The sequence below is a fragment of the Pseudophryne corroboree genome, chromosome 2, assembly GCF_028390025.1.
Source record: "Pseudophryne corroboree isolate aPseCor3 chromosome 2, aPseCor3.hap2, whole genome shotgun sequence".
Taxonomy (NCBI): Eukaryota; Metazoa; Chordata; class Amphibia; order Anura; family Myobatrachidae; genus Pseudophryne; species Pseudophryne corroboree.
In genome coordinates this window covers 89,139,906-89,161,116 of record NC_086445.1, presented here as the reverse complement: position 1 = coordinate 89,161,116, position 21,211 = coordinate 89,139,906, and the positions used below count along the sequence as shown (strand labels likewise).

Here is a 21,211-nt window from a genome sequence, read left to right as displayed (position 1 = left end):
TCATCATCCTCCGATATATCACCGTGTACATCCCCCTCCTCACAGATTATCAATTCGTCCCCACTGGAATCCACCATCTCAGCACCCTGTGTACTTTGTGGAGGCAATTGCTGCTGGTGAATGTCTCCACGGAGGAATTGATTATAATTCATTTTAATGAACATCATCTTCTCCACATTTTCTGGATGTAACCTCGTACGCCGATTGCTGACAAGGTGAGCGGCGGCACTAAACACTCTTTCGGAGTACACACTTGTGGGAGGGCAACTTAGGTAGAATAAAGCCAGTTTGTGCAAGGGCCTCCAAATTGCCTCTTTTTCCTGCCAGTATAAGTACGGACTGTGTGACGTGCCTACTTGGATGCGGTCACTCATATAATCCTCCACCATTCTTTCAATGGTGAGAGAATCATATGCAGTGACAGTAGACGACATGTCCGTAATCGTTGTCAGGTCCTTCAGTCCGGACCAGATGTCAGCATCAGCAGTCGCTCCAGACTGCCCTGCATCACCGCCAGCGGGTGGGCTCGGAATTCTGAGCCTTTTCCTCGCACCCCCAGTTGCGGGAGAATGTGAAGGAGGAGATGTTGTTGACAGGTCGCGTTCCGCTTGACTTGACAATTTTCTCACCAGCAGGTCTTTCAACCCCAGCAGACTTGTGTCTGCCGGAAAGAGAGATCCAAGGTAGGCTTTAAATCTAGGATCGAGCACGGTGGCCAAAATGTAGTGCTCTGATTTCAACAGATTGACCACCCGTGAATCCTTGTTAAGCGAATTAAGGGCTCCATCCACAAGTCCCACATGCCTAGCGGAATCGCTCCGTGTTAGCTCCTCCTTCAATGTCTCCAGCTTCTTCTGCAAAAGCCTGATGAGGGGAATGACCTGACTCAGGCTGGCAGTGTCTGAACTGACTTCACGTGTGGCAAGTTCAAAGGGCATCAGAACCTTGCACAACGTTGAAATCATTCTCCACTGCGCTTGAGACAGGTGCATTCCACCTCCTATATCGTGCTCAATTGTATAGGCTTGAATGGCCTTTTGCTGCTCCTCCAACCTCTGAAGCATATAGAGGGTTGAATTCCACCTCGTTACCACTTCTTGCTTCAGATGATGGCAGGGCAGGTTCAGTAGTTTTTGGTGGTGCTCCAGTTTTCTGTACGTGGTGCCTGTACGCCGAAAGTGTCCCGCAATTCTTCTGGCCACCGACAGCATCTCTTGCACGCCCCTGTCGTTTTTTAAAAAAATCTGCACCACCAAATTCAAGGTATGTGCAAAACATGGGACGTGCTGGAATTTGCCCAGATTTAATGCACACACAATATTGCTGGCGTTGTCCGATGCCACAAATCCACAGGAGAGTCCAATTGGGGTAAGCCATTCCGCGATGATCTTCCTCAGTTGCCGTAAGAGGTTTTCAGCTGTGTGCGTATTCTGGAAACCGGTGATACAAAGCGTAGCCTGCCTAGGAAAGAGTTGGCGTTTGCGAGATGCTGCTACTGGTGCCGCCGCTGCTGTTGTTGCGGCGGGAGTCCATACATCTACCCAGTGGGCTGTCACAGTCATATAGTCCTGACCCTGCCCTGCTCCACTTGTCCACATGTCCGTGGTTAAGTGGACATTGGGTACAGCTGCATTTTTTAGGACACTGGTGACTCTTTTTCTGAGGTCTGTGTACATTTTCGGTATCGCCTGCCTAGAGAAATGGAACCTAGATGGTATTTGGTACCGGGGACACAGTACCTCCAACAAGTCTCTAGTTGGCTCTGCAGTAATGATGGATACCGGAACCACGTTTCTCACCACCCAGGATGTCAAGGCCTCAGTTATCCGCTTTGCAGTAGGATGACTGCTGTGATATTTCATCTTCCTCGCAAAGGACTGTTGGACAGGCAATTGCTTGGTGGAAGTAGTACAAGTGGTCTTACGACTTCCCCTCTGGGATGACCATCGACTCCCAGCAGCAACAACAGCAGCGCCAGCAGCAGTAGGCGTTACACGCAAGGATGCATCGGAGGAATCCCAGGCAGGAGAGGAATCATCAGAATTGCCAGTGACATGGCCTGCAGGACTATTGGCATTCCTGGGGAAGGAGGAATTTGACACTGAGGGAGTTGGTGGGGTGGTTTGCGTGAGCTTGGTTACAAGAGGAAGGGATTTACTGGTCAGTGGACTGCTTCCGCTGTCGGCCCAAGTTTTTGAACTTGTCACTGACTTATTATGAATGCGCTGCAGGTGACGTATAAGGGAGGATGTTCCGAGGTGGTTAACGTCCTTACCCCTACTTATTACAGCTTGACAAAGGGAACACACGGCTTGACACCTGTTGTCCGCATTTCTGGTGAAATACTTCCACACCGAAGAGCTGATTTTTTTGGTATTTTCACCAGGCATGTCAACGGCCATATTCCTCCCACGGACAACAGGTGTCTCCCCGGGTGCCTGACTTAAACAAACCACCTCACCATCAGAATCCTCCTGGTCAATTTCCTCCCCAGCGCCAGCAACACCCATATCCTCCTCATCCTGGTGTACTTCAACACTGACATCTTCAATCTGACTATCAGGAACTGGACTGCGGGTGCTCCTTCCATCACTTGCAGGGGGCGTGCAAATGGTGGAAGGCGCATGCTCTTCACGTCCAGTGTTGGGAAGGTCAGGCATCGCAACCGACACAATTGGAGTCGGACTCTCCTTGTGGATTTGGGATTTCGAAGAACGCACAGTTCTTTGCGGTGCTACTGCTTTTGCCAGCTTGAGTCTTTTCATTTTTCTAGCGAGAGGCTGAGTGCTTCCATCCTCATGTGAAGCTGAACCACTAGCCATGAACATAGGCCAGGGCCTCAGCCGTTCCTTGCCACTCCGTGTGGTAAATGGCATATTGGCAAGTTTACGCTTCTCCTCCGACAATTTTATTTTAGGTTTTGGAGTCCTTTTTTTACTGATATTTGGTGTTTTGGATTTGACATGCTCTGTACTATGACATTGGGCATCGGCCTTGGCAGACGACGTTGCTGGCATTTCATCGTCTCGGCCATGACTAGTGGCAGCAGCTTCAGCACGAGGTGGAAGTGGATCTTGATCTTTCCCTAATTTTGGAACCTCAACATTTTTGTTCTCCATATTTTAATAGGCACAACTAAAAGGCACCTCAGGTAAACAATGGAGATGGATGGATACTAGTATACAATTATGGATGGACTGCCGAGTGCCGACACAGAGGTAGCTACAGCCGTGGACTACTGTACTGTGTCTGCTGCTAATATAGACTGGTTAATAAAGAGATGTAGTATGTATGTATAAAGAAGAAAGAAAAAAAAACCACGGGTAGGTGGTATACAATTATGGATGGACTGCCGAGTGCCGACACAGAGGTAGCTACAGCCGTGGACTACTGTACTGTGTCTGCTGCTAATATAGACTGGTTGATAAAGAGATGTAGTATGTATGTATAAAGAAGAAAGAAAAAAAAACCCACGGGTAGGTGGTATACAATTATGGATGGACTGCCGAGTGCCGACACAGAGGTAGCTACAGCCGTGGACTACTGTACTGTGTCTGCTGCTAATATAGACTGGTTGATAAAGAGATGTAGTATGTATGTATAAAGAAGAAAGAAAAAAAAACCACGGGTAGGTGGTATACAATTATGGACGGACTGCCGAGTGCCGACACAGAGGTAGCTACAGCCGTGGACTACCGTACTGTACTGTGTCTGCTGCTAATATAGACTGGTTGATAATGAGATGTAGTATGTATGTATAAAGAAGAAAGAAAAAAAACCACGGGTAGGTGGTATACAATTATGGATGGACTGCCGAGTGCCGACACAGAGGTAGCTACAGCCGTGGACTACTGTACTGTGTCTGCTGCTAATATAGACTGGTTGATAAAGAGATGTAGTATGTATGTATAAAGAAGAAAGAAAAAAAAACCCACGGGTAGGTGGTATACAATTATGGATGGACTGCCGAGTGCCGACACAGAGGTAGCTACAGCCGTGGACTACTGTACTGTGTCTGCTGCTAATATAGACTGGTTGATAAAGAGATGTAGTATGTATGTATAAAGAAGAAAGAAAAAAAAAACACGGGTAGGTGGTATACAATTATGGACGGACTGCCGAGTGCCGACACAGAGGTAGCTACAGCCGTGGACTACCGTACTGTACTGTGTCTGCTGCTAATATAGACTGGTTGATAAAGAGATGTAGTATGTATGTATAAAGAAGAAAGAAAAAAAAACCACGGTTAGGTGGTATACAATTATGGACGGACTGCCGAGTGCCGACACAGAGGTAGCTACAGCCGTGGACTACTGTACTGTGTCTGCTGCTAATATAGACTGGTTGATAATGAGATGTAGTATGTATGTATAAAGAAGAAAGAAAAAAAAACCACGGGTAGGTGGTATACAATTATGGATGGACTGCCGAGTGCCGACACAGAGGTAGCTACAGCCGTGAACTACCGTACTGTGTCTGCTGCGACTGGATGATAAATAATGATATAAAAAATATATATATATCACTACTGCAGCCGGACAGGTATATATTATATAATGACGGACCTGCTGGACACTGTCTGTCAGCAGAATGAGTTTTTTATAGAATAAAAAAAAAAACACCACACAAGTCACACGACGAGTGTTTAACTTTTTCAGGCAATCACAATATAGTATACTACTAACTATACTGGTGGTCAGTGTGGTCAGGTCACTGGTCAGTCACACTGGCAGTGGCACTCCTGCAGCAAAAGTGTGCACTGTTTAATTTTAATAATATGTACTCCTGGCTCCTGCTATAACCTACCAGTCTCCCCCACAATTATAAGCTGTGTGAGCACAGTCAGATATATACATAGATGATGCAGCACACTGGGCTGAGCAGTGCACACAGATATGGTATGTGACTGAGTCACTGTGTATCGTTTTTTTCATGCAGAGAACGGATTATATTAAATAAAACTGCACTGTCTGGTGGTCACTGTGGTCAGTCACTACTAAACTCTGCACTCTCTACAGTACTCCTAAGCTCCAGTAAATCAAGTGTCTCTGTCTCAAATCAATCTCACTCTCTCTCTTCTAATCTAAATGGAGAGGACGCCAGCCACGTCCTCTCCCTATCAATCTCAATGCACGTGTGAAAATGGCGGCGACGCGCGGCTCCTTATATAGAATCCGAGTCTCGCGATAGAATCCGAGCCTCGCGAGAATCCGACAGCGTCATGATGACGTTCGGGCGCGCTCGGGTTAACCGAGCAAGGCGGGAAGATCCGAGTCGCTCGGACCCGTGAAAAAAAACATGAAGTTCGGGCGGGTTCGGATTCCGAGGAACCGAACCCGCTCATCTCTAATATTTACATTGAACACTTTGCATCCAAAGGGATTGAATGAGGGGTATGAACTTACTCCGTTTCTCAAATAGGTTACATCTCTCCGTTAAGTGTGCAGCTGGCCTAAATAGCCAGTTTCATGTGGTGTCCCTATTAGTATCATTTGCTCTAATAACATGCTTCAAACTAAAAATTTTCTTTATAAGATGCTTGAATTGACCTTTTAATTCCCTCTTGAGTCGATATATACGATACAAACAAGAGGCTTTTTAGTATGTGCATAGTTGCTGTGCCATTATAATTAGTCCATCATCTAAACCTGTTGGTGTTGGGAAAAACTCCTGTCTGCTTAATTACCCTGCTGTGGTTGCCAATGGTAACAAGAGTACAATGAATATAGGGTTGGTCAGTATGTGATATATAGAAGTTTGGAATATTGCTTATTTTACTCTAATATAGTTATTGGTTTATGAATAACAATGTGTCTATGGGTAGTGTGAATATTACCTATTAGAGTGCATTAATATTTTTATACTGCATTTACATGATTACATTTCAACAAACATATTTTTTTTTATATATGTTTTATTTTTTAATATTCCGTACATATTCATGTACTTTGATGCCTTTATGAATTCTCTCCTAATCGTTTAGACACGTATAAAATGTACTATTTGATAAATGAATCCATTGGTTTAATATGGATCAGCTGCTGTATAGATGATTTGTAGCTGTTCTAAGACATCTTGCATAGGCCAATCAGAGTGCTGCAGGGTGTATTTAAATAATGAGATTGTGACTTCAGACCAAGCCCACTGACGAAGTCTGATGACGAAACGCGTATGGGCGTGGTCTGACGTATGGATACTGAATCACGTATGCTGAGTTGTATTGTGGGATAATTTCATGCTGGTTATACAAGCGGTGGTTTAACCGCCTTTTATGGTACGGGTTTTATTTGATCATCGTATTTGGATGTGTTATAAATAAATTGTTACACTTTTAATGCACTATTGGCGCTCCCTGCTTCTTTCAAAATATATATATATATATATATATACACACATACATATATATATGTATATACAAATATTTATACAGATGGAGCCATGCTCATTGAGCATGGCTACATCGCAGGAGGGGGGTGCCCGGCGTGCCTCCGCCCAGGCACGCTAGCGAGCGTACAGAGACGCTCCCATTCACTGGGCGCACTCCGTCACAGATGGAGCCACAATTAGCGTGGCTCCATCTGTTTATGTGTGTATATATACACTGCTCAAAAAAATAAAGGGAACACTTAAACAACACAATGTAACTCCAAGTCAATCACACTTCTGTGAAATCAAACTGTCCACTTAGGAAGCAACACAGATTAACAATCAATTTCACATGCTGTTGTGCAAATGGAATAGACAACAGGTCGAAATTATAGGCAATTAGCAAGACACCGCCAATAAAGGAGTTGTTCTGCAGGTGGTGACCACAGACCACTTCTCAGCTCCTATGCTTTCTGGCTGATGTTTTGGTCACTTTTGAAAGCTGGCGGTGCTTTCACTCTAGTGGTAGCATGAGACGGAGTCTACAGCCCACACAAGTGGCTCAGGTAGTGCAGCTCATCCAGGATGGCACATCAGTGCGAGCTGTGGCAAGAAGGTTTGCTGTGTCTGTCAGCGTAGTGTCCAGAGCATGGAGGCGCTACCAGGAGACAGGCCAGTACATCAGGAGATGTGGAGGAGGCCGTAGGAGGGCAACAACCCAGCAGCAGGACCGCTACCTCCGCCTTTGTGCAAGGAGGAACAGGAGGAGCACTGCCAGAGCCCTGCAAAATGACCTCCAGCAAGCCACAAATGTGCATGTGTCTACTGAAACGATCAGAAACAGACTCCATGAGGGTGGTATGAGGGCCCGACGTCCACAGGTGAGGGTTGTGGTTACAGCCCAACACCATGCAGGACGTTTGGCATTTGCCAGAGAACACCAATATTGGCAAATTCGCCACTGGCACCCTGTGCTCTTCACAGATGAAAGCAGGTTCTCACTGAGCACATGTGACAGATGTGACAGAGTCTGGAGACGCCAAGGAGAATGTTCTGCTGCCTGCAACATCCTCCAGCATGACCGGTTTGGCAGTGGGTCAGTAATGGTGTGGGGTGGCATTTCTTTGGGGGGCTGCACAGCCCTCCATGTGCTCACCAGAGGTAACCTGACTGCCATTAGGTACCGAGATGAGATCCTCAGACCCCTTGTGAGACCATATGCTGGTGCGGTTGGCCCTGGGTTCCTCCTAATGCAAGACAATGCTAGACCTCATGTGGCTGGAGTGTGTCAGCAGTTCCTGCAAGATGAAGGTATTGATGCTATGGACTGGCCCGCCCGTTCCAAAGACCTGAATCCAATTGAGCACATCTGGGACATCATGTCTCGCTCCATCCACCAACGCCAAATTGCACTACAGACTGTCCAGGAGTTGGCAGATGCTTTAGTCCAGGTCTGGGAGGAGATCCCTCAGGAGACCATCCACGACCTCATCAGGAGCATGCCCAGGCGTTGTAGGGAGGTCATACAGGCACGTGGAGGCCACACACACTACTGAGCCTCATTTTGACTTGTTTTAAGGACATTACATCAGCCTGTAGTGTGTTTTTCCACTTTAATTTTGAGTGTGACTCCAAATCCAGACCACCATGGGTTAATAAATTTTATTTCCATTGATAATTTTTGTCTGATATTGTTGTCAGCACATTCAACTATGTAAAGAACAAAGTATTTAATAAGAATATTTCATTCATTCAGATCTAGGATGTGTTGTTTAAGTGTTCCGTTTATTTTTTTGAGCAGTGTATAGATATATATATATATATATATATATATATATATATATATACACACACATGCACATATATATATAGCACACATTCATATATAGTACATACACAAACACACATGATACATACATAAATATTGTACATACACAAGTACACACACAGACACATACATACAAATATACAAATACAGTCACACATAAACATAGACTTCACACTTACATATACAGCGTTATATGTAATCCACCAGGCGCTGAGAGCAGTGTAAGAGGACGGAGCTGCTGTGGCAGAGCATGCACAGCCAGCAGCTTCCCCGGGCGAAGAGACATTCTATAAGCAGAGAGCTCCATAGCTCTCTGCTGCTGCAGCTCCGCCGAGGCGATCGCGATCGCAGCTTTTGTTGAGACGGAGGCACAGCTGTCTCCGTCTCAAAATAGAAAATTCAACTCTTCAGGGGGGTTTCCAGGTACTCGGAAACCACCCCTGTGTGCGCCACTGCACTACTATGGGGCATAACATTAAATAAGGCTTTACTATTGTTCAGAAAATTAACTAGGGCACTATTATAGGGCATAAAATTAACAACTGAAGAGATGTGTCTTTCTAGAAGCATTGGGATGGGGCCCCTTCAAAATGTTGCTGTGGGACCAACAAAGTTGTGACTATGCCCCTGTCTATGGCCTCACTTTTTGGAAAGGAAACTTTTGCATTAGTCTGGAGCAGTATGGAAGTCAGATTAGGTTTTCTGGGTACCAGAGATGTGCATTGCACTCTGCAGTAGGTGGGCCCACAAACGGACACATCCAGTGGCGATACCCACACCTTTTTTTAAAGCTGGTCATTAAAATTGTCGCCAAAGTTCAAAAGTTTGCGGGAAATTCTAAAATTTTAGGTCTACAGATGTATCCTCTTACATCTTTGCTCTGTGCGCTACAAATCGTGTTACACATAACGCGCGAGTGCCGCGTGACTTGTTAGCGCCAAGCGTCTATTTTTGCATTTTTTTTCTGCGAAAATGTGTCTTAGACACACAGTAATGTAATAGGATGCACAAGCAGTTTCTGCTGATTAAAATGATATACTGTACAGCATGCCTATATTCTATGTGTAACTGAGACTGTATTTGCATACAGTCGCAGGCGTAGATAGAGCCGCAGTTACACACAGAATATAGGCATGCTGCATACCATTTTAATCAGTAGAAGCTGCTTGTTCGTCCTATTACATTACTGTGCATCTAAGACACATTTTCGTGAAAAAAACGCAATAAAGATGCTCGGCGCTACCGAATGCCGATACGGTATGACGCGACTACAAGGGCTATTTAGCGTGATTCCAGCAAAGATAAATGAGGACACATCTGCACTAAAATGAAAACCCATGAATGGGAATTGTTTATGGGTTTATCATTATCACTGCCAGACCTGCCATCTGGCACTTCTGACAAATGGCAGCTGCCCCAATGGCCTGATGGGCCATCCAATATCTGGATGCCTGGTTGTACAGCTCCACCTCCCAGTGCTCTGCTCAAGCCAGCAAGTTAAGATTGGTCCACATCCCCTTTTATCCATGCGCATACACCTGCTGCACCCACAGAAGAGACCCCAAGGCCTATTTTAAGCTTGACTATTCCTGGTTTTATTGTACTTTATATTGAAGCATATAAACACACAGATAGATAGATAGATAGATAGATAGATAGATAGATAGATAGATAGATAGATAGATAGATAGACAGGCAAATAAACAAACAAACAAACAAACAAACAAACAAACAAACAGGCAGGAGAGATCAGTCAATCCTGGATGCAACTGTATGGGTCTTCCTACACATGTAAATTCCTCATAATATTATTATTGTATTTCACATAATTTCCTTTTAACTTAGAGGGACAGATTCAATTAGCCATGAAGTTCCATCTGAGGGGCCTATTCATGAAGCAGTGAAAAGTGTGGAGAAGTGAGCCAGTGGAGATGTTGCCCATGGCAACCAATCAGTGTTGAGGTAACATTTATAATTTGTATACTATAAAATCATACAGAGCAGCTGATTGGTTGGTTGTCATGGGCAACTTCTCCACTCTTTTCACTGCTTCATGAATAGATCCCTGAATCTCTCAATTGTAAATAGCCTGAAATTCCACTACACATCCATGACACATTTAAAGTATCCTACACTTGGACTCCCAGCAGTGGCAGCTCAGTTACACCCACTCAGCCGCCGAGGGCCCCGCCACTAGAACATGTGATGTCATAACGTGACACAGAGGGACGGGACCGCCAGCACTAGGAAGCACAGCACTGCCTGGAGCTTCCTTATTTTCTGTCCTTTTTAATACCAATATAATACAGTACATAATATGATTGTACAGCTGTAACCCACTATATAAAACCACGAGGCCACAGAGAGGAAGGCAATCACACAGCTGTGTTTTCTGAGCTGATTCTGTCAGTATCATCATCTACATTCATACCTCAAATCCCAGGGGTCTCCCCACGTTATCCTTGGAAGACTTCCATGTGACAAGGATTTCTGATGCTGACAAACCTGTTGCTTTGACGTCTGTGGGCGGACTGCTGGGTTCTGCAGAGAGGATTAGAGAGACATAAATTATTGAACTGTCACTTGCAGCATGTCAGCCTTAGTGATGATCATCCGGCTATCTGATGGCAGATCTGATGGGCAACATTTGGCACCATAGCGGAGCTAAGTCTTTGCTCCTGAGTATTCTAATTACGTCTCTCCTACAATAAGTTCTCTTCAACTTTATGCTGCAAAATAAACCAGGCAACACTACAGCGAGAGCTCAAAATGTAGAAAATAAGAAGAGTACCTACAGTACAGTATATGACAGTGCGCTAAACACAGAAAGGAATTGTTGTACATACCTTTTCTTTTTAACCCCCCTAAAGTACCATTCACCTTTAGACCCAGATTTATCAAGCCTTGTAGACTGATAAATAGCAAGGTGATAAAGTACCAGCCAATCAGCCCCTAACTGCCATGTCACAGGCTAAGTTTGAAAAATGACAGTTAGAAGCTGATTGATTGGTACTTTATCACCGTCCTATTTATCACTCTCCAAGGATTGATAAATCTGGGGCTAATTATTAAAACCCTGTTATGCCTAATGAATATGTGCACTCCATTATATTTCTATAAGGCTTTAGATGAAAAACGAGAGGACAACAAACAAATGTAATTCTGAAGGGGTCACCACTTTAAGAGTCAATTTGTACATTTTTAATTCAAATGATGGTACCGTTTGCTGTAAGTTTATTTCTGTAGAGCTTACAGTAGGAGATAAAGGGGTTTATTTACTAAGCCTTTTACGGAGATAAAGTGGATGGAGATAAAGTACCAGGCAATCAGCTCCTAACCTCTACAGATGGAGCCGAGCGCACCTAACGGCGAGAGCGTCTCCGTCCCGCCAGGCGCGCGCGCCGGTGACAGAGACACGCCCCATTCACTTGAATGGAGAGCCCGGACGGAGACGCTCGGAATGGGAACGTCTCTGTGCACTCCCGGTGTGATTAGGCAGACTGATCGCCTAGTCACGCCGGGAGTGCTCGCCTGCGATGGAGCCCCCTCAGATGAGCACGGCTCCATCTGTATATCACAGGCTGGGTTTGAAAACGTACAGTTAGGAGCTGGTTGTTGACACAGAGTTTGTATGCAACCAGGAATTCGATTTTACAGATCAAGCAGGTTTTACTATAGGATATAACGATATGGCTTCATCTGTTATCTCCAATTAGAATTGTAAGGGGGAGATGTATCAAGCCTTCTAAAGAGAAGAGGACAAGAGAAGAAGTTGTCCATACTGTAGTACCCAATCAGCTTCTAGCTACCATTTTATAGAATGTACTTTAAAAAATTCTAGCTGGAAGCTGATTGGTTGGTATGGGAAATTTCTCCACTTTTTGACTTCTCTGCTCTTTAGAAGGGTTGATACATTTGCTCTGTTAGAAATAGATTAGCACAACTTTGCCACTGAAATGGATGTGCCATAATTGTGACTACAGAGCAGTGAAAGTTTCTCATTTGTTCAGTAAAATTATCAAATTTTTTCTCTACTGTATTTTGAAACAAAAGTTTGCAGGTTCTGCTGACATAATTTGTCCCTAAGCGCTCACAGCCCATCCCATATCACACATCACGGCAGAATGAATCAGCCATCATCATAGCAGTTTAAATCATAAATTACATGAGGCGAAATGAGAATTTGCAAGTTGAAGAATGCATTGCCAGAAACATTGCATTGTGGCATTCTATTATATAGCACTATGATACACCCATGGGCGTAGCTACCATAGGTGCAGGGGATGTGACTGCTATGGGGCCCGAGTTGTCTCTGGGGCCCGAGCCTTCCCCTGCACCTACTGTAGTTACTGAGTGAGCCCCGGCGCTGGCATCTTTTTCCTTTATGTGTGCTGCTGCACTGCAGCCACACCTGCTCACCCGGCCGCCAGCTCCGCCTCTCCTGAGTATTAATGCTGGGAGGAGGCATGGCTGAGTCTGCAGGGACATCCATGGACCACGGCCACGCCTCCTCCCAGCGTCTGTGAGGAGACAATAGGTGGAGCCGGGCCGGCCGGGAGAGCGGATGAGGCGGCAGTGCAGCCCCAATGGTGAGTGCTGCGGGGAGGGGGTTTCTATGGAGCAATCCACGGGCGGGAGGTCCACTGGCGGGAGGAGGGGTATGCGTGGCGTCGGGGGCGGGCCTGTTCCACGGCATGGAATTATGCTATGGGGCCCCCGTCTGGCATAGCTACGCTCCTGGATCCACCACAGGGGGGAAACTATAGCACACTCCATCTGTATATTATTTCACAAGATTACCTATTTTAAGAATTTCAACTTATTGCTTGTCAAGTAACACTGGCTCCACTGATAATTACCGAATAATGCTGTCATTTACAGCGATTGAACTTTTTGCGACTATCTCACAAAAATTGCAGTGAAAATCGGATTATTAGGGGTTTGTGCTCTCTCCACGTTTCAACCTAGTCAATTTCAAATGCGCAAAAACTGGATTCATGTGATAATTCTTGCCAGCAAAACTAGAGAAAAGTGTAGGTGAAAATGGGGAAGTCTACCTGTACCACACAAAAATCCAAACTAAAATCGGAAAACAGTATAGAAGTCAATTAGTGGTCATAATAAAAAATATTTGGAGTACTTAAATTGTGTCAAATGGCTGTTATTTCAACAAAGTAAAAAAAATGATAGAAAGCAGGTATTTTTCAGCAAAATAAGTGATGAAATTAAATTGGAGGTACATAAAAATGGGTATTAGTATATACTTTAGAGTTGTGCGCCAAACTATTTTTGCTGGTTTTGGTTCTAACTTGTCATCCGGTTTTGGTTTTGCCCAAATACTGGTTTTGTAGTTTTATCAAAAATTGCCAAAAAAATGCTAAAATCAAATAATTTGGGCATTTTTTTTGTTCCTACAGTATTATTAACCTCAATAACATTAATTTCCAGTTATTTTCAGTCTATTTTGACCACCTCACAGCTCATCCAGTATAGGCCAAATATGTTAGATATTAAAAAGGACATGCACAGTTTAACAAACAAAGCACTTCAGCTACAGTGACTGCCACTTTTGCGACTGAAGTGCTTGGTTTGTTTGCCCCCCCCCCCCCCCCCCAAAAAAACATGAGTGAAATGGATGTGCCATAATTGTGACTACGGAGCAGTGAAAGATTCTCATTTGTTCAGTAAAATTATCAATTTTTTTTCTCTACTGTATTTTTAAAATTTTTTTTGCAGATTCTGCTGACATAATTTGTCCCTAAGCGCTAACAGCCCATCCCATATCACAAATCACGGCAGAATGAATCAGCCATCATCATAGCAGTTTAAATCATAAATTACATGAGGCAAAATGAGAATTTACAAGTTGAAGAATGCATTGCCAGAAACATTGCATTGTGGCATTCTATTATATAGCACTATGGTATACCACAGGGGGGAAACTAAAGCACACTCCATCTGTATATTATTTTCACAAGATTACCTATTTTAAGAATTTCAAATTATTGCTTGTCAAGAAATACTGGCTCCACTGTGCAATGGATAATTACAGAATAATGCTGTCATTTACAGTGATTGAACTTTTTGCGACTATCTCATAAAAATTTCAGCGAAAATTGGCTTATTAGGAGTTTGTGCTCTCTCCACATTTCAACCTAGTTAATCTTATAGCAAAATAAGTGATGAAATTAAATTGGAGGTACATAAAAAATGGGTATTAGTATAAACTTTAGAGTTGTGCGCCAAACTATTTTTGCTGGTTTTGGTTCTAACTTGTCATCCGGTTTTGGTTTTGCCCAAATACTGGTTTTGTAGTTTTTTCAAAAATTGCCAAAAAAAGCTAAAATCAAATAATTTGGGCATTTTGTTTTGTTCCTACAGTATTATTAACCTCAATAACCTTAATTTCCAGTTATTTTCAGTCTATTTTGACCACCGCACAGCTCACAGCTCATCCAGTAAAGGCCAAATATGTTAGATATTAAAAAGGACATGCACAGTTTAACAAACAAAGCACTTCAGCTACAGTGACAGCCACTTTTGCGGCTGAAGTGCTTGGTTTGTTTTGCTACCCCAAAACATGTGTGAAATGGATGTGCCATAATTGTGACTACGGAGCAGTGAAAGATTCTCATTTGTTCAGTAAAATGATCACATTTTTTGTCTACTGTACTTTGAAACAAAAGTTTGCAGGTTCTGCTGACATAATTTGTCCCTAAGCGCTCACAGCCCATCCTATATCATACATCACGGCAGAATGAATCAGCCATCATCATAGCAGTTTAAATCATAAATTACATGAGGCGAAATGAGAATTTGCAAGTTGAAGAATGCATTGCCAGAAACATTGCATTGTGGCATTCTATTATATAGCACTATGGTACACCACAGGGGGGAAACTAAAGCACACTCCATCTGTATATTATTTTCACAAGATTGCCTATTTTAAGAATTTCAAATTATTGCTTGTCAAGAAATACTGGCTGCACTGTGCAATGGATAATTACCAAATAATGCTGTCATTTACAGCGATTGAACTTTTTGCGACTGTCTCACAAAAATTGCAGCAAAAAACGGCTTATTAGGGATTTGTGCTCTCTCCACGTTTCAACCTAGTCAATTTCAAATGTGCAAAAACTGGATTCATGTGATAATCCTTGCCAGCAAAACTAGAGAAAAGTGTAGGTGAAAATGGGGAAGTCTGCCTGTACCACCCAAAAATCCAAACTAAAATTCAAAATAAGTATAGAAGTCAATTAGTGGTCATAATAAAAAATATTTGAGGTACTTAAATTGTGTCAAATGGCTGTTATTTCAACAAAGTAAAAAAATAACAGGAAGCAGGTATTTTTCAGCAAAATTAGTGATGAAATTAAATTGGAGGTACATAAAAATGGGTATTAGTATATACTTTAGAGTTGTGTGCCAAACTATTTTTGCTGGTTTTGGTTCTAACTTCTAACGTGTATCCAGTTTTGGTTTTGCCCAAATACTGGTTTTGTAGTTTTTTTTTCAAAAATTGCCCCAAAAAAGCTCAAATCCAATAATTTGTGCATTTTTTTGTTCCTACATCATTATTAACCTCAATAACATTCATTTCCAGTTATTTTCAGTCTATTTTGACCACCTCACAGCTAACCGCTCATCCAGTATAGGCCAAATATGTTAGATATTAAAAAGGACATGCACAATTTAACAAACAAAGCACTTCAGCTACAGTGACTGTCACTTTTGCAGCGGAAGTGCTTGGTTTGTTTGGCCCCCCAAAACATGTGTTTTTTAAGTACTACCTCTGATCACTAATGAGTAGGTTGATGATGATTAATCATTATAATCTTGTAAAATAAATGTCATTAACTTGTTTCAAATGACGTAACATGGAGGAGGTGCCTAGGTGGCTAATGTCACTACCTTGACTAACTCTGCCCTTACAAATAGAGCAGATGCCTTGTCAGGATTTGGGTCAAAATAATTCCACACCCAAGAAGTAGCTTTTTTTGGTCTTATGCCCAGACATCACAATGGCTTACTTTTTATCATGGGCAAGCACTGCAGACACTGGTGGCTGACTTACACAAACAATATCATCAACACACATACCCCCTCATCCTGTTCCACTTCCACACAAGCATCCTCAATTTCTATTATGTCCTCATGACCATCTTTACTTGTACTGCTCCCCACATGTGCAGATGGTGCAGAAATGGTGGAAGGAGGCAAAAGAGGCTTCTCTATGAGGACAGTATGAGAAATGTCAGACCCACATATAGCTAATGTGGACATCTCCAGGATGTGTGACAGTTCTGAACTCACAGTTTGTTCTACTGCCTTAGTGGTTTTAATTTTGTATACCTCTTCTAGACTCTGAGTGAAAAGGTCTTGCATCATCATAAGGGGCAGAAGAAGCCTCATTGACAGTTACAGAACCACCATTCATAAATGAAGGCCAAGGCCTGAGTCTTTCCTGTGTCTGGTGAATAGGCATGTTTGTCAATTTTAAGTTTTTCTGCACCAAACTTTCCATTTATTAGAGGTGATTTTTTCTTTTCTTTACCACTGTATTTTTAATTTTTTTTATTTTAGATGCCCTGACTTAAATCCTCTATGTCCTTGAGCATTGGCTTTAGTAGAAGACGTTGAAGAACTATTATCGTCATCATGACTGGTGGCAGCAGCTGCAGCGATAGTATTTGGTTGTTCTCTAAAGTGATTATTATCCATTTTTCAATTCCCAGATCACTGCAGCAATTCAAAGGACTTTTATTATATATTGTAGTTGAATAATAAATGCACAGTGGCAAAGTGCACCAGAACAGTACAAACAATAGCACAATATATTTTTTAATTTGCAGCTGAACTCACACTGCATCAATTCAAGGGGCTTTCAATATATCGTATATACGTGATTAATAAATGGACAGGGATGCAGTGTGCCAGAACAGTACAAACAATAGAAAAATATATTATTTTAAAATTCATAGGTCAACTCAAACTGTGGCAATTCAATGGATTTTTATTATATTATGTATGTAAAAAATAAACACACAGAGGTACGGCGTACACAGGTTGTGCAAATGTAAACTAATAATTTTTTCTTTACTTTTTAATTTGTTTTACTTTTTAACTTTTCTTTACTTTATTCACAACTGACAAGTGACAATACATAGTGTAGTACTGCTTGTGAATGCACAGCCACTTTAGCCAGCAGAGTACAGAGCAGCACACAGCAGTGTGCCTTGCATTGGCTACACACAGTACAGCCACTTGTTTGTTATTAGTCTGGACACAGCACAGCCAATTTAACTAGCAGAGAACAGAGCAGCACTCAGCAGCGTGTCTTGTATACACTATACACAGTGCAACCACTTGTTATGAGTCTGGACAGATTACATACAGTAAGTAATACCGCTGGGTGGAATGCCGACTATAAGTATCCCGAAGCGGCATCCTGCCCGGTAAAATGCTGGCAGTGGGGTGAGTCTTGCGCTGTGAGCTTGGTGTCTGCGCTCGACACAGATTCTGTTCCCACTCTATGGGTGTCTTGGACACCCATGAGTGGAAAAAGCCCCTGTGAGACGGTATTCCGACTGGCGGCATTGTCAGCTGTCACAATTCCGGTGTCGGCATCCTGACCGCTAGGATTCTGACAGCCGGCAAATTGAACGGATCCCGTCTGGATACAGCACCTCCAATTTAACCAGCAGAGTTCAGTGCAGCACACAGCAGCATGCCTTGTATACACTAACTATACACAGTACAGCCACTAGTTATAAGTCTGAACAGCACAGCCAGTTTAACCAGTAAATTACAGGACAGCACTCAGCAGCATGCCTTGTGTACACTATTCACAGCACAGCCACTTGTTTGTTGTAAGTCTGCCTAAAAACTTGTCCCATTCATAAAGCACCTCAATATACAGTAGTTGTCCAATATCTTGTACCTCAATTTCCATCATTTTACACTTTTTGACCCCAAAAAAGACATCATAATTGGCCAATTAAAAATAATTAAAAACTTCTAAGTGACTAATTAGTCATATAGGGTGTGTCCAAGGGGTTCTGAGCCATAACCCGATATTTTTACCTTAAAATAGGGATTTTTCACAATTTTTGACCTACTCAGGAGGTTTAGAAAATAAATTTATGGTAAACCTATGGAGAATTACCGCTGTTAATTTTTCACGGACAATTGAATAGCATCTTTTCATGGGTCGCGATAAAACACCCCGTCACATTATTATCACGAAAACAGCATTTCACGCTAATTGAGCTGCACCCTTAGGGGGAGACTTATGATATCTTTTTTATATATATACACTGCTCAAAAAAATAAAGGGAACACTTAAACAAAACAATGTAACTCCAAGTCAATCACACTTCTGTGAAATCAAACTGTCCACTTAGGAAGCAACACTGATTGACAATCAATTTCACATGCTGTTGTACAAATGGAATAGACAACAGGTGGAAATTATAGGCAATTAGCAAGACACCCCCAATAAAGGAGTTGTTCTGCAGGTGGTGACCACAGACCACTTCTCAGCTCCTATGCTTTCTGGCTGATGTTTTGGTCACTTTTGAAAGCTGGCGGTGCTTTCACTCTAGTGGTAGCATGAGACGGAGTCTACAACCCACACAAGTGGCTCAGGTAGTGCAGCTCATCCAGGATGGCACATCAGTGCGAGCTGTGGCAAGAAGGTTTGCTGTGTCTGTCAGCGTAGTGTCCAGAGCATGGAGGCGCTACCAGTAGACAGGCCAGTACATCAGAAGACGTAGAGGAGGCCGTAGGAGGGCAACAACTCAGCAGCAGGACCGCTACCTCCGCCTTTGTGCAAGAAGGAACAGGAGGAGCACTGCCAGAGCCCTGCAAAATGACCTCCAGCAAGCCACAAATGTGCATGTGTCTACTCAAATGATCAGAAACAGACTCCATGAGGGTGGTATGAGGGCCCGACGTCCACAGTTGGGGATTGTGCTTACAGCCCAACACCGTGCAGGACGTTTGGCATTTGCCAGAGAACACCAAGATTGGCAAATTCGCCACTGGCGCCCGGTGCTCTTCACAGATGAAAGCAGGTTCTCACTGAGCACATGTGACAGACGTGACAGAGTCTGGAGATGCCAAGGAGAACGTTCTGCTGCCTGCAACATCCTCCAGCATGACCGGTTTGGCAGTGGGTCAGTAATGGTGTGGGGTGGCATTTCTTTGGGGTCCGCACAGTCCTCCATGTGCTTGCCAGAGGTAGCCTGACTGCCATTAGGTACCGAGATGAGATCCTCAGACCCCTTGTGAGACCATATGCTGGTGCGGTTGGCCCTTGGTTCCTCCTAATGCAAGACAATGCTAGACCTCATGTGGCTGGAGTGTGTCAGCAGTTCCTGCAAGACAAAGGCATTGATGCTATGGACTGGATCGCCCATTCCCCAGACCTGAATCCAATTGAGCACATCTGGGACATCATGTCTTGCTCCATCCACCAACGCCACGTTGCACCACAGACTGTCCAGGAGTTGGCAGATGCTTTAGTCCAGGTCTGGGAGGAGATCCCTCAGGAGACCATCCGCCACCTCATCAGGAGCATGCCCAGGCGTTGTAGGGAGGTCATACAGGCACGTGGAGGCCACACACACTACTGAGCGTCATTTTGACTTGTTTTAAGGACATTACATCAAAGTTGGATCAGCCTGTAGTGTGTTTTTCCACTATAATTTTGAGTGTGACTCCAAATCCAGACCTCCATGGGTTAATACATTTGATTTCCATTGATAATTTTTGTGTGATTGTGTTGTCAGCACATTCAACTATGTAAAGAACAAAGTATTTAATAAGAATATTTCATTCATTCAGATCTAGGATGTGTTATTTTAGTGTTCCCTTTATTTTTTTGAGCAGTGTATATATATATATATATATATATATATATATATAAAACAATTGGAGGTGTTGTCCATCACAACCAAACTAATTCAAACTATCATTTTATAACATTTATTACATAAAGCTGCAATTTAAAATACCTCCACTTTTGATAAATATACCATAATATAGAGTATAAATGTACTCCTGGGTAGTGTCCATTGAATTGAGCTACAGCACCAAGAACATTCAGAGAATGAAATACTGTAGACTTAGGGGTCTATTCATGAAGCAGTGAAAAGAGTGGAGAAGTGAGACAGTGGAGAAGTTGCTTGTGGCAACCAATCAGCTGCTCTGTATATTTTTATAGTATGCAAATTATAAATGTTACTTCAATCCTGATTGGTTGCCACTTCTCCACAGGGCAAGGCTCACTTCCGGGTGGTATTCATGTGACCGCCGGTCAGCTGACCGACAGTCACATGACCTCCTCCACCAGCCCGACGGGTCACTGTCCCGATGGTCGGCATGCCGACCAACAGGGACTATTTCCACTCGTGGGTGTCCACGACAACCATAGAGTGGGAATACAACCCGTGGCGACCGCAGGTCGCCACCGAGCCCGCAGCGTGGCGAGCGCAGCGAGTCCGCAAGGGGATTGCTGCACTCGCCCCTCCCCGCCGGGATCCCGGCGTCGGTATGCTGCAGGGATCCCGGCGTCAGTAAGCTGACCAGCGGTCAGGAGACCGCCGGTCAGCCGTACTACACCCCTCACTTCCCCATACATTTCATTGCTTCATGAATAGACCTCTAAAGATTAAAGTGGGTGTGGTATGGAAGGTAGATAGTAACTAGGTCGACAGTGTCTAGGTTGACCACTATTGGTCGACAGGGATGCTAGGTCGACAGGGTCTCTAGGTCGACATGTTCTAGGTGGACAGGTCAAAATGTCGACATGAGTTTTTTATGTTTTTTTGTGTTGTTTTCTTCGTAGAGTGACCGGGAACCCCAGTCAGTGCACCGTGTTTGCTCGCCATGCTTCGGGCAGGTTACTGTTCCCAATTGTAGTCCACGTGGATCGTTAAGTATGAAAAGGTTCAAAAAAAGATTTAAAAAAAAAAAACTCATGTCGACCTTTTGACCTCTCGACCTAGAACATGT

The 21,211-nt window shown here is 43.4% G+C and overlaps 1 protein-coding gene across 2 annotated transcripts in view; it reads right to left on the bottom strand.

Moving 5' to 3' along the window:
• Positions 1-21,211, bottom strand: part of CNTN5 (contactin 5) — a 2,165,994-nt gene that overhangs the window by 84,648 nt on the left and 2,060,135 nt on the right. For both annotated transcript variants that reach the window (XM_063951497.1, XM_063951498.1), the window contains one exon: positions 10,626-10,735. In XM_063951497.1, the coding sequence (XP_063807567.1) occupies positions 10,626-10,735 (110 nt within the window). The remainder of the gene's footprint in view (positions 1-10,625; positions 10,736-21,211) is intronic.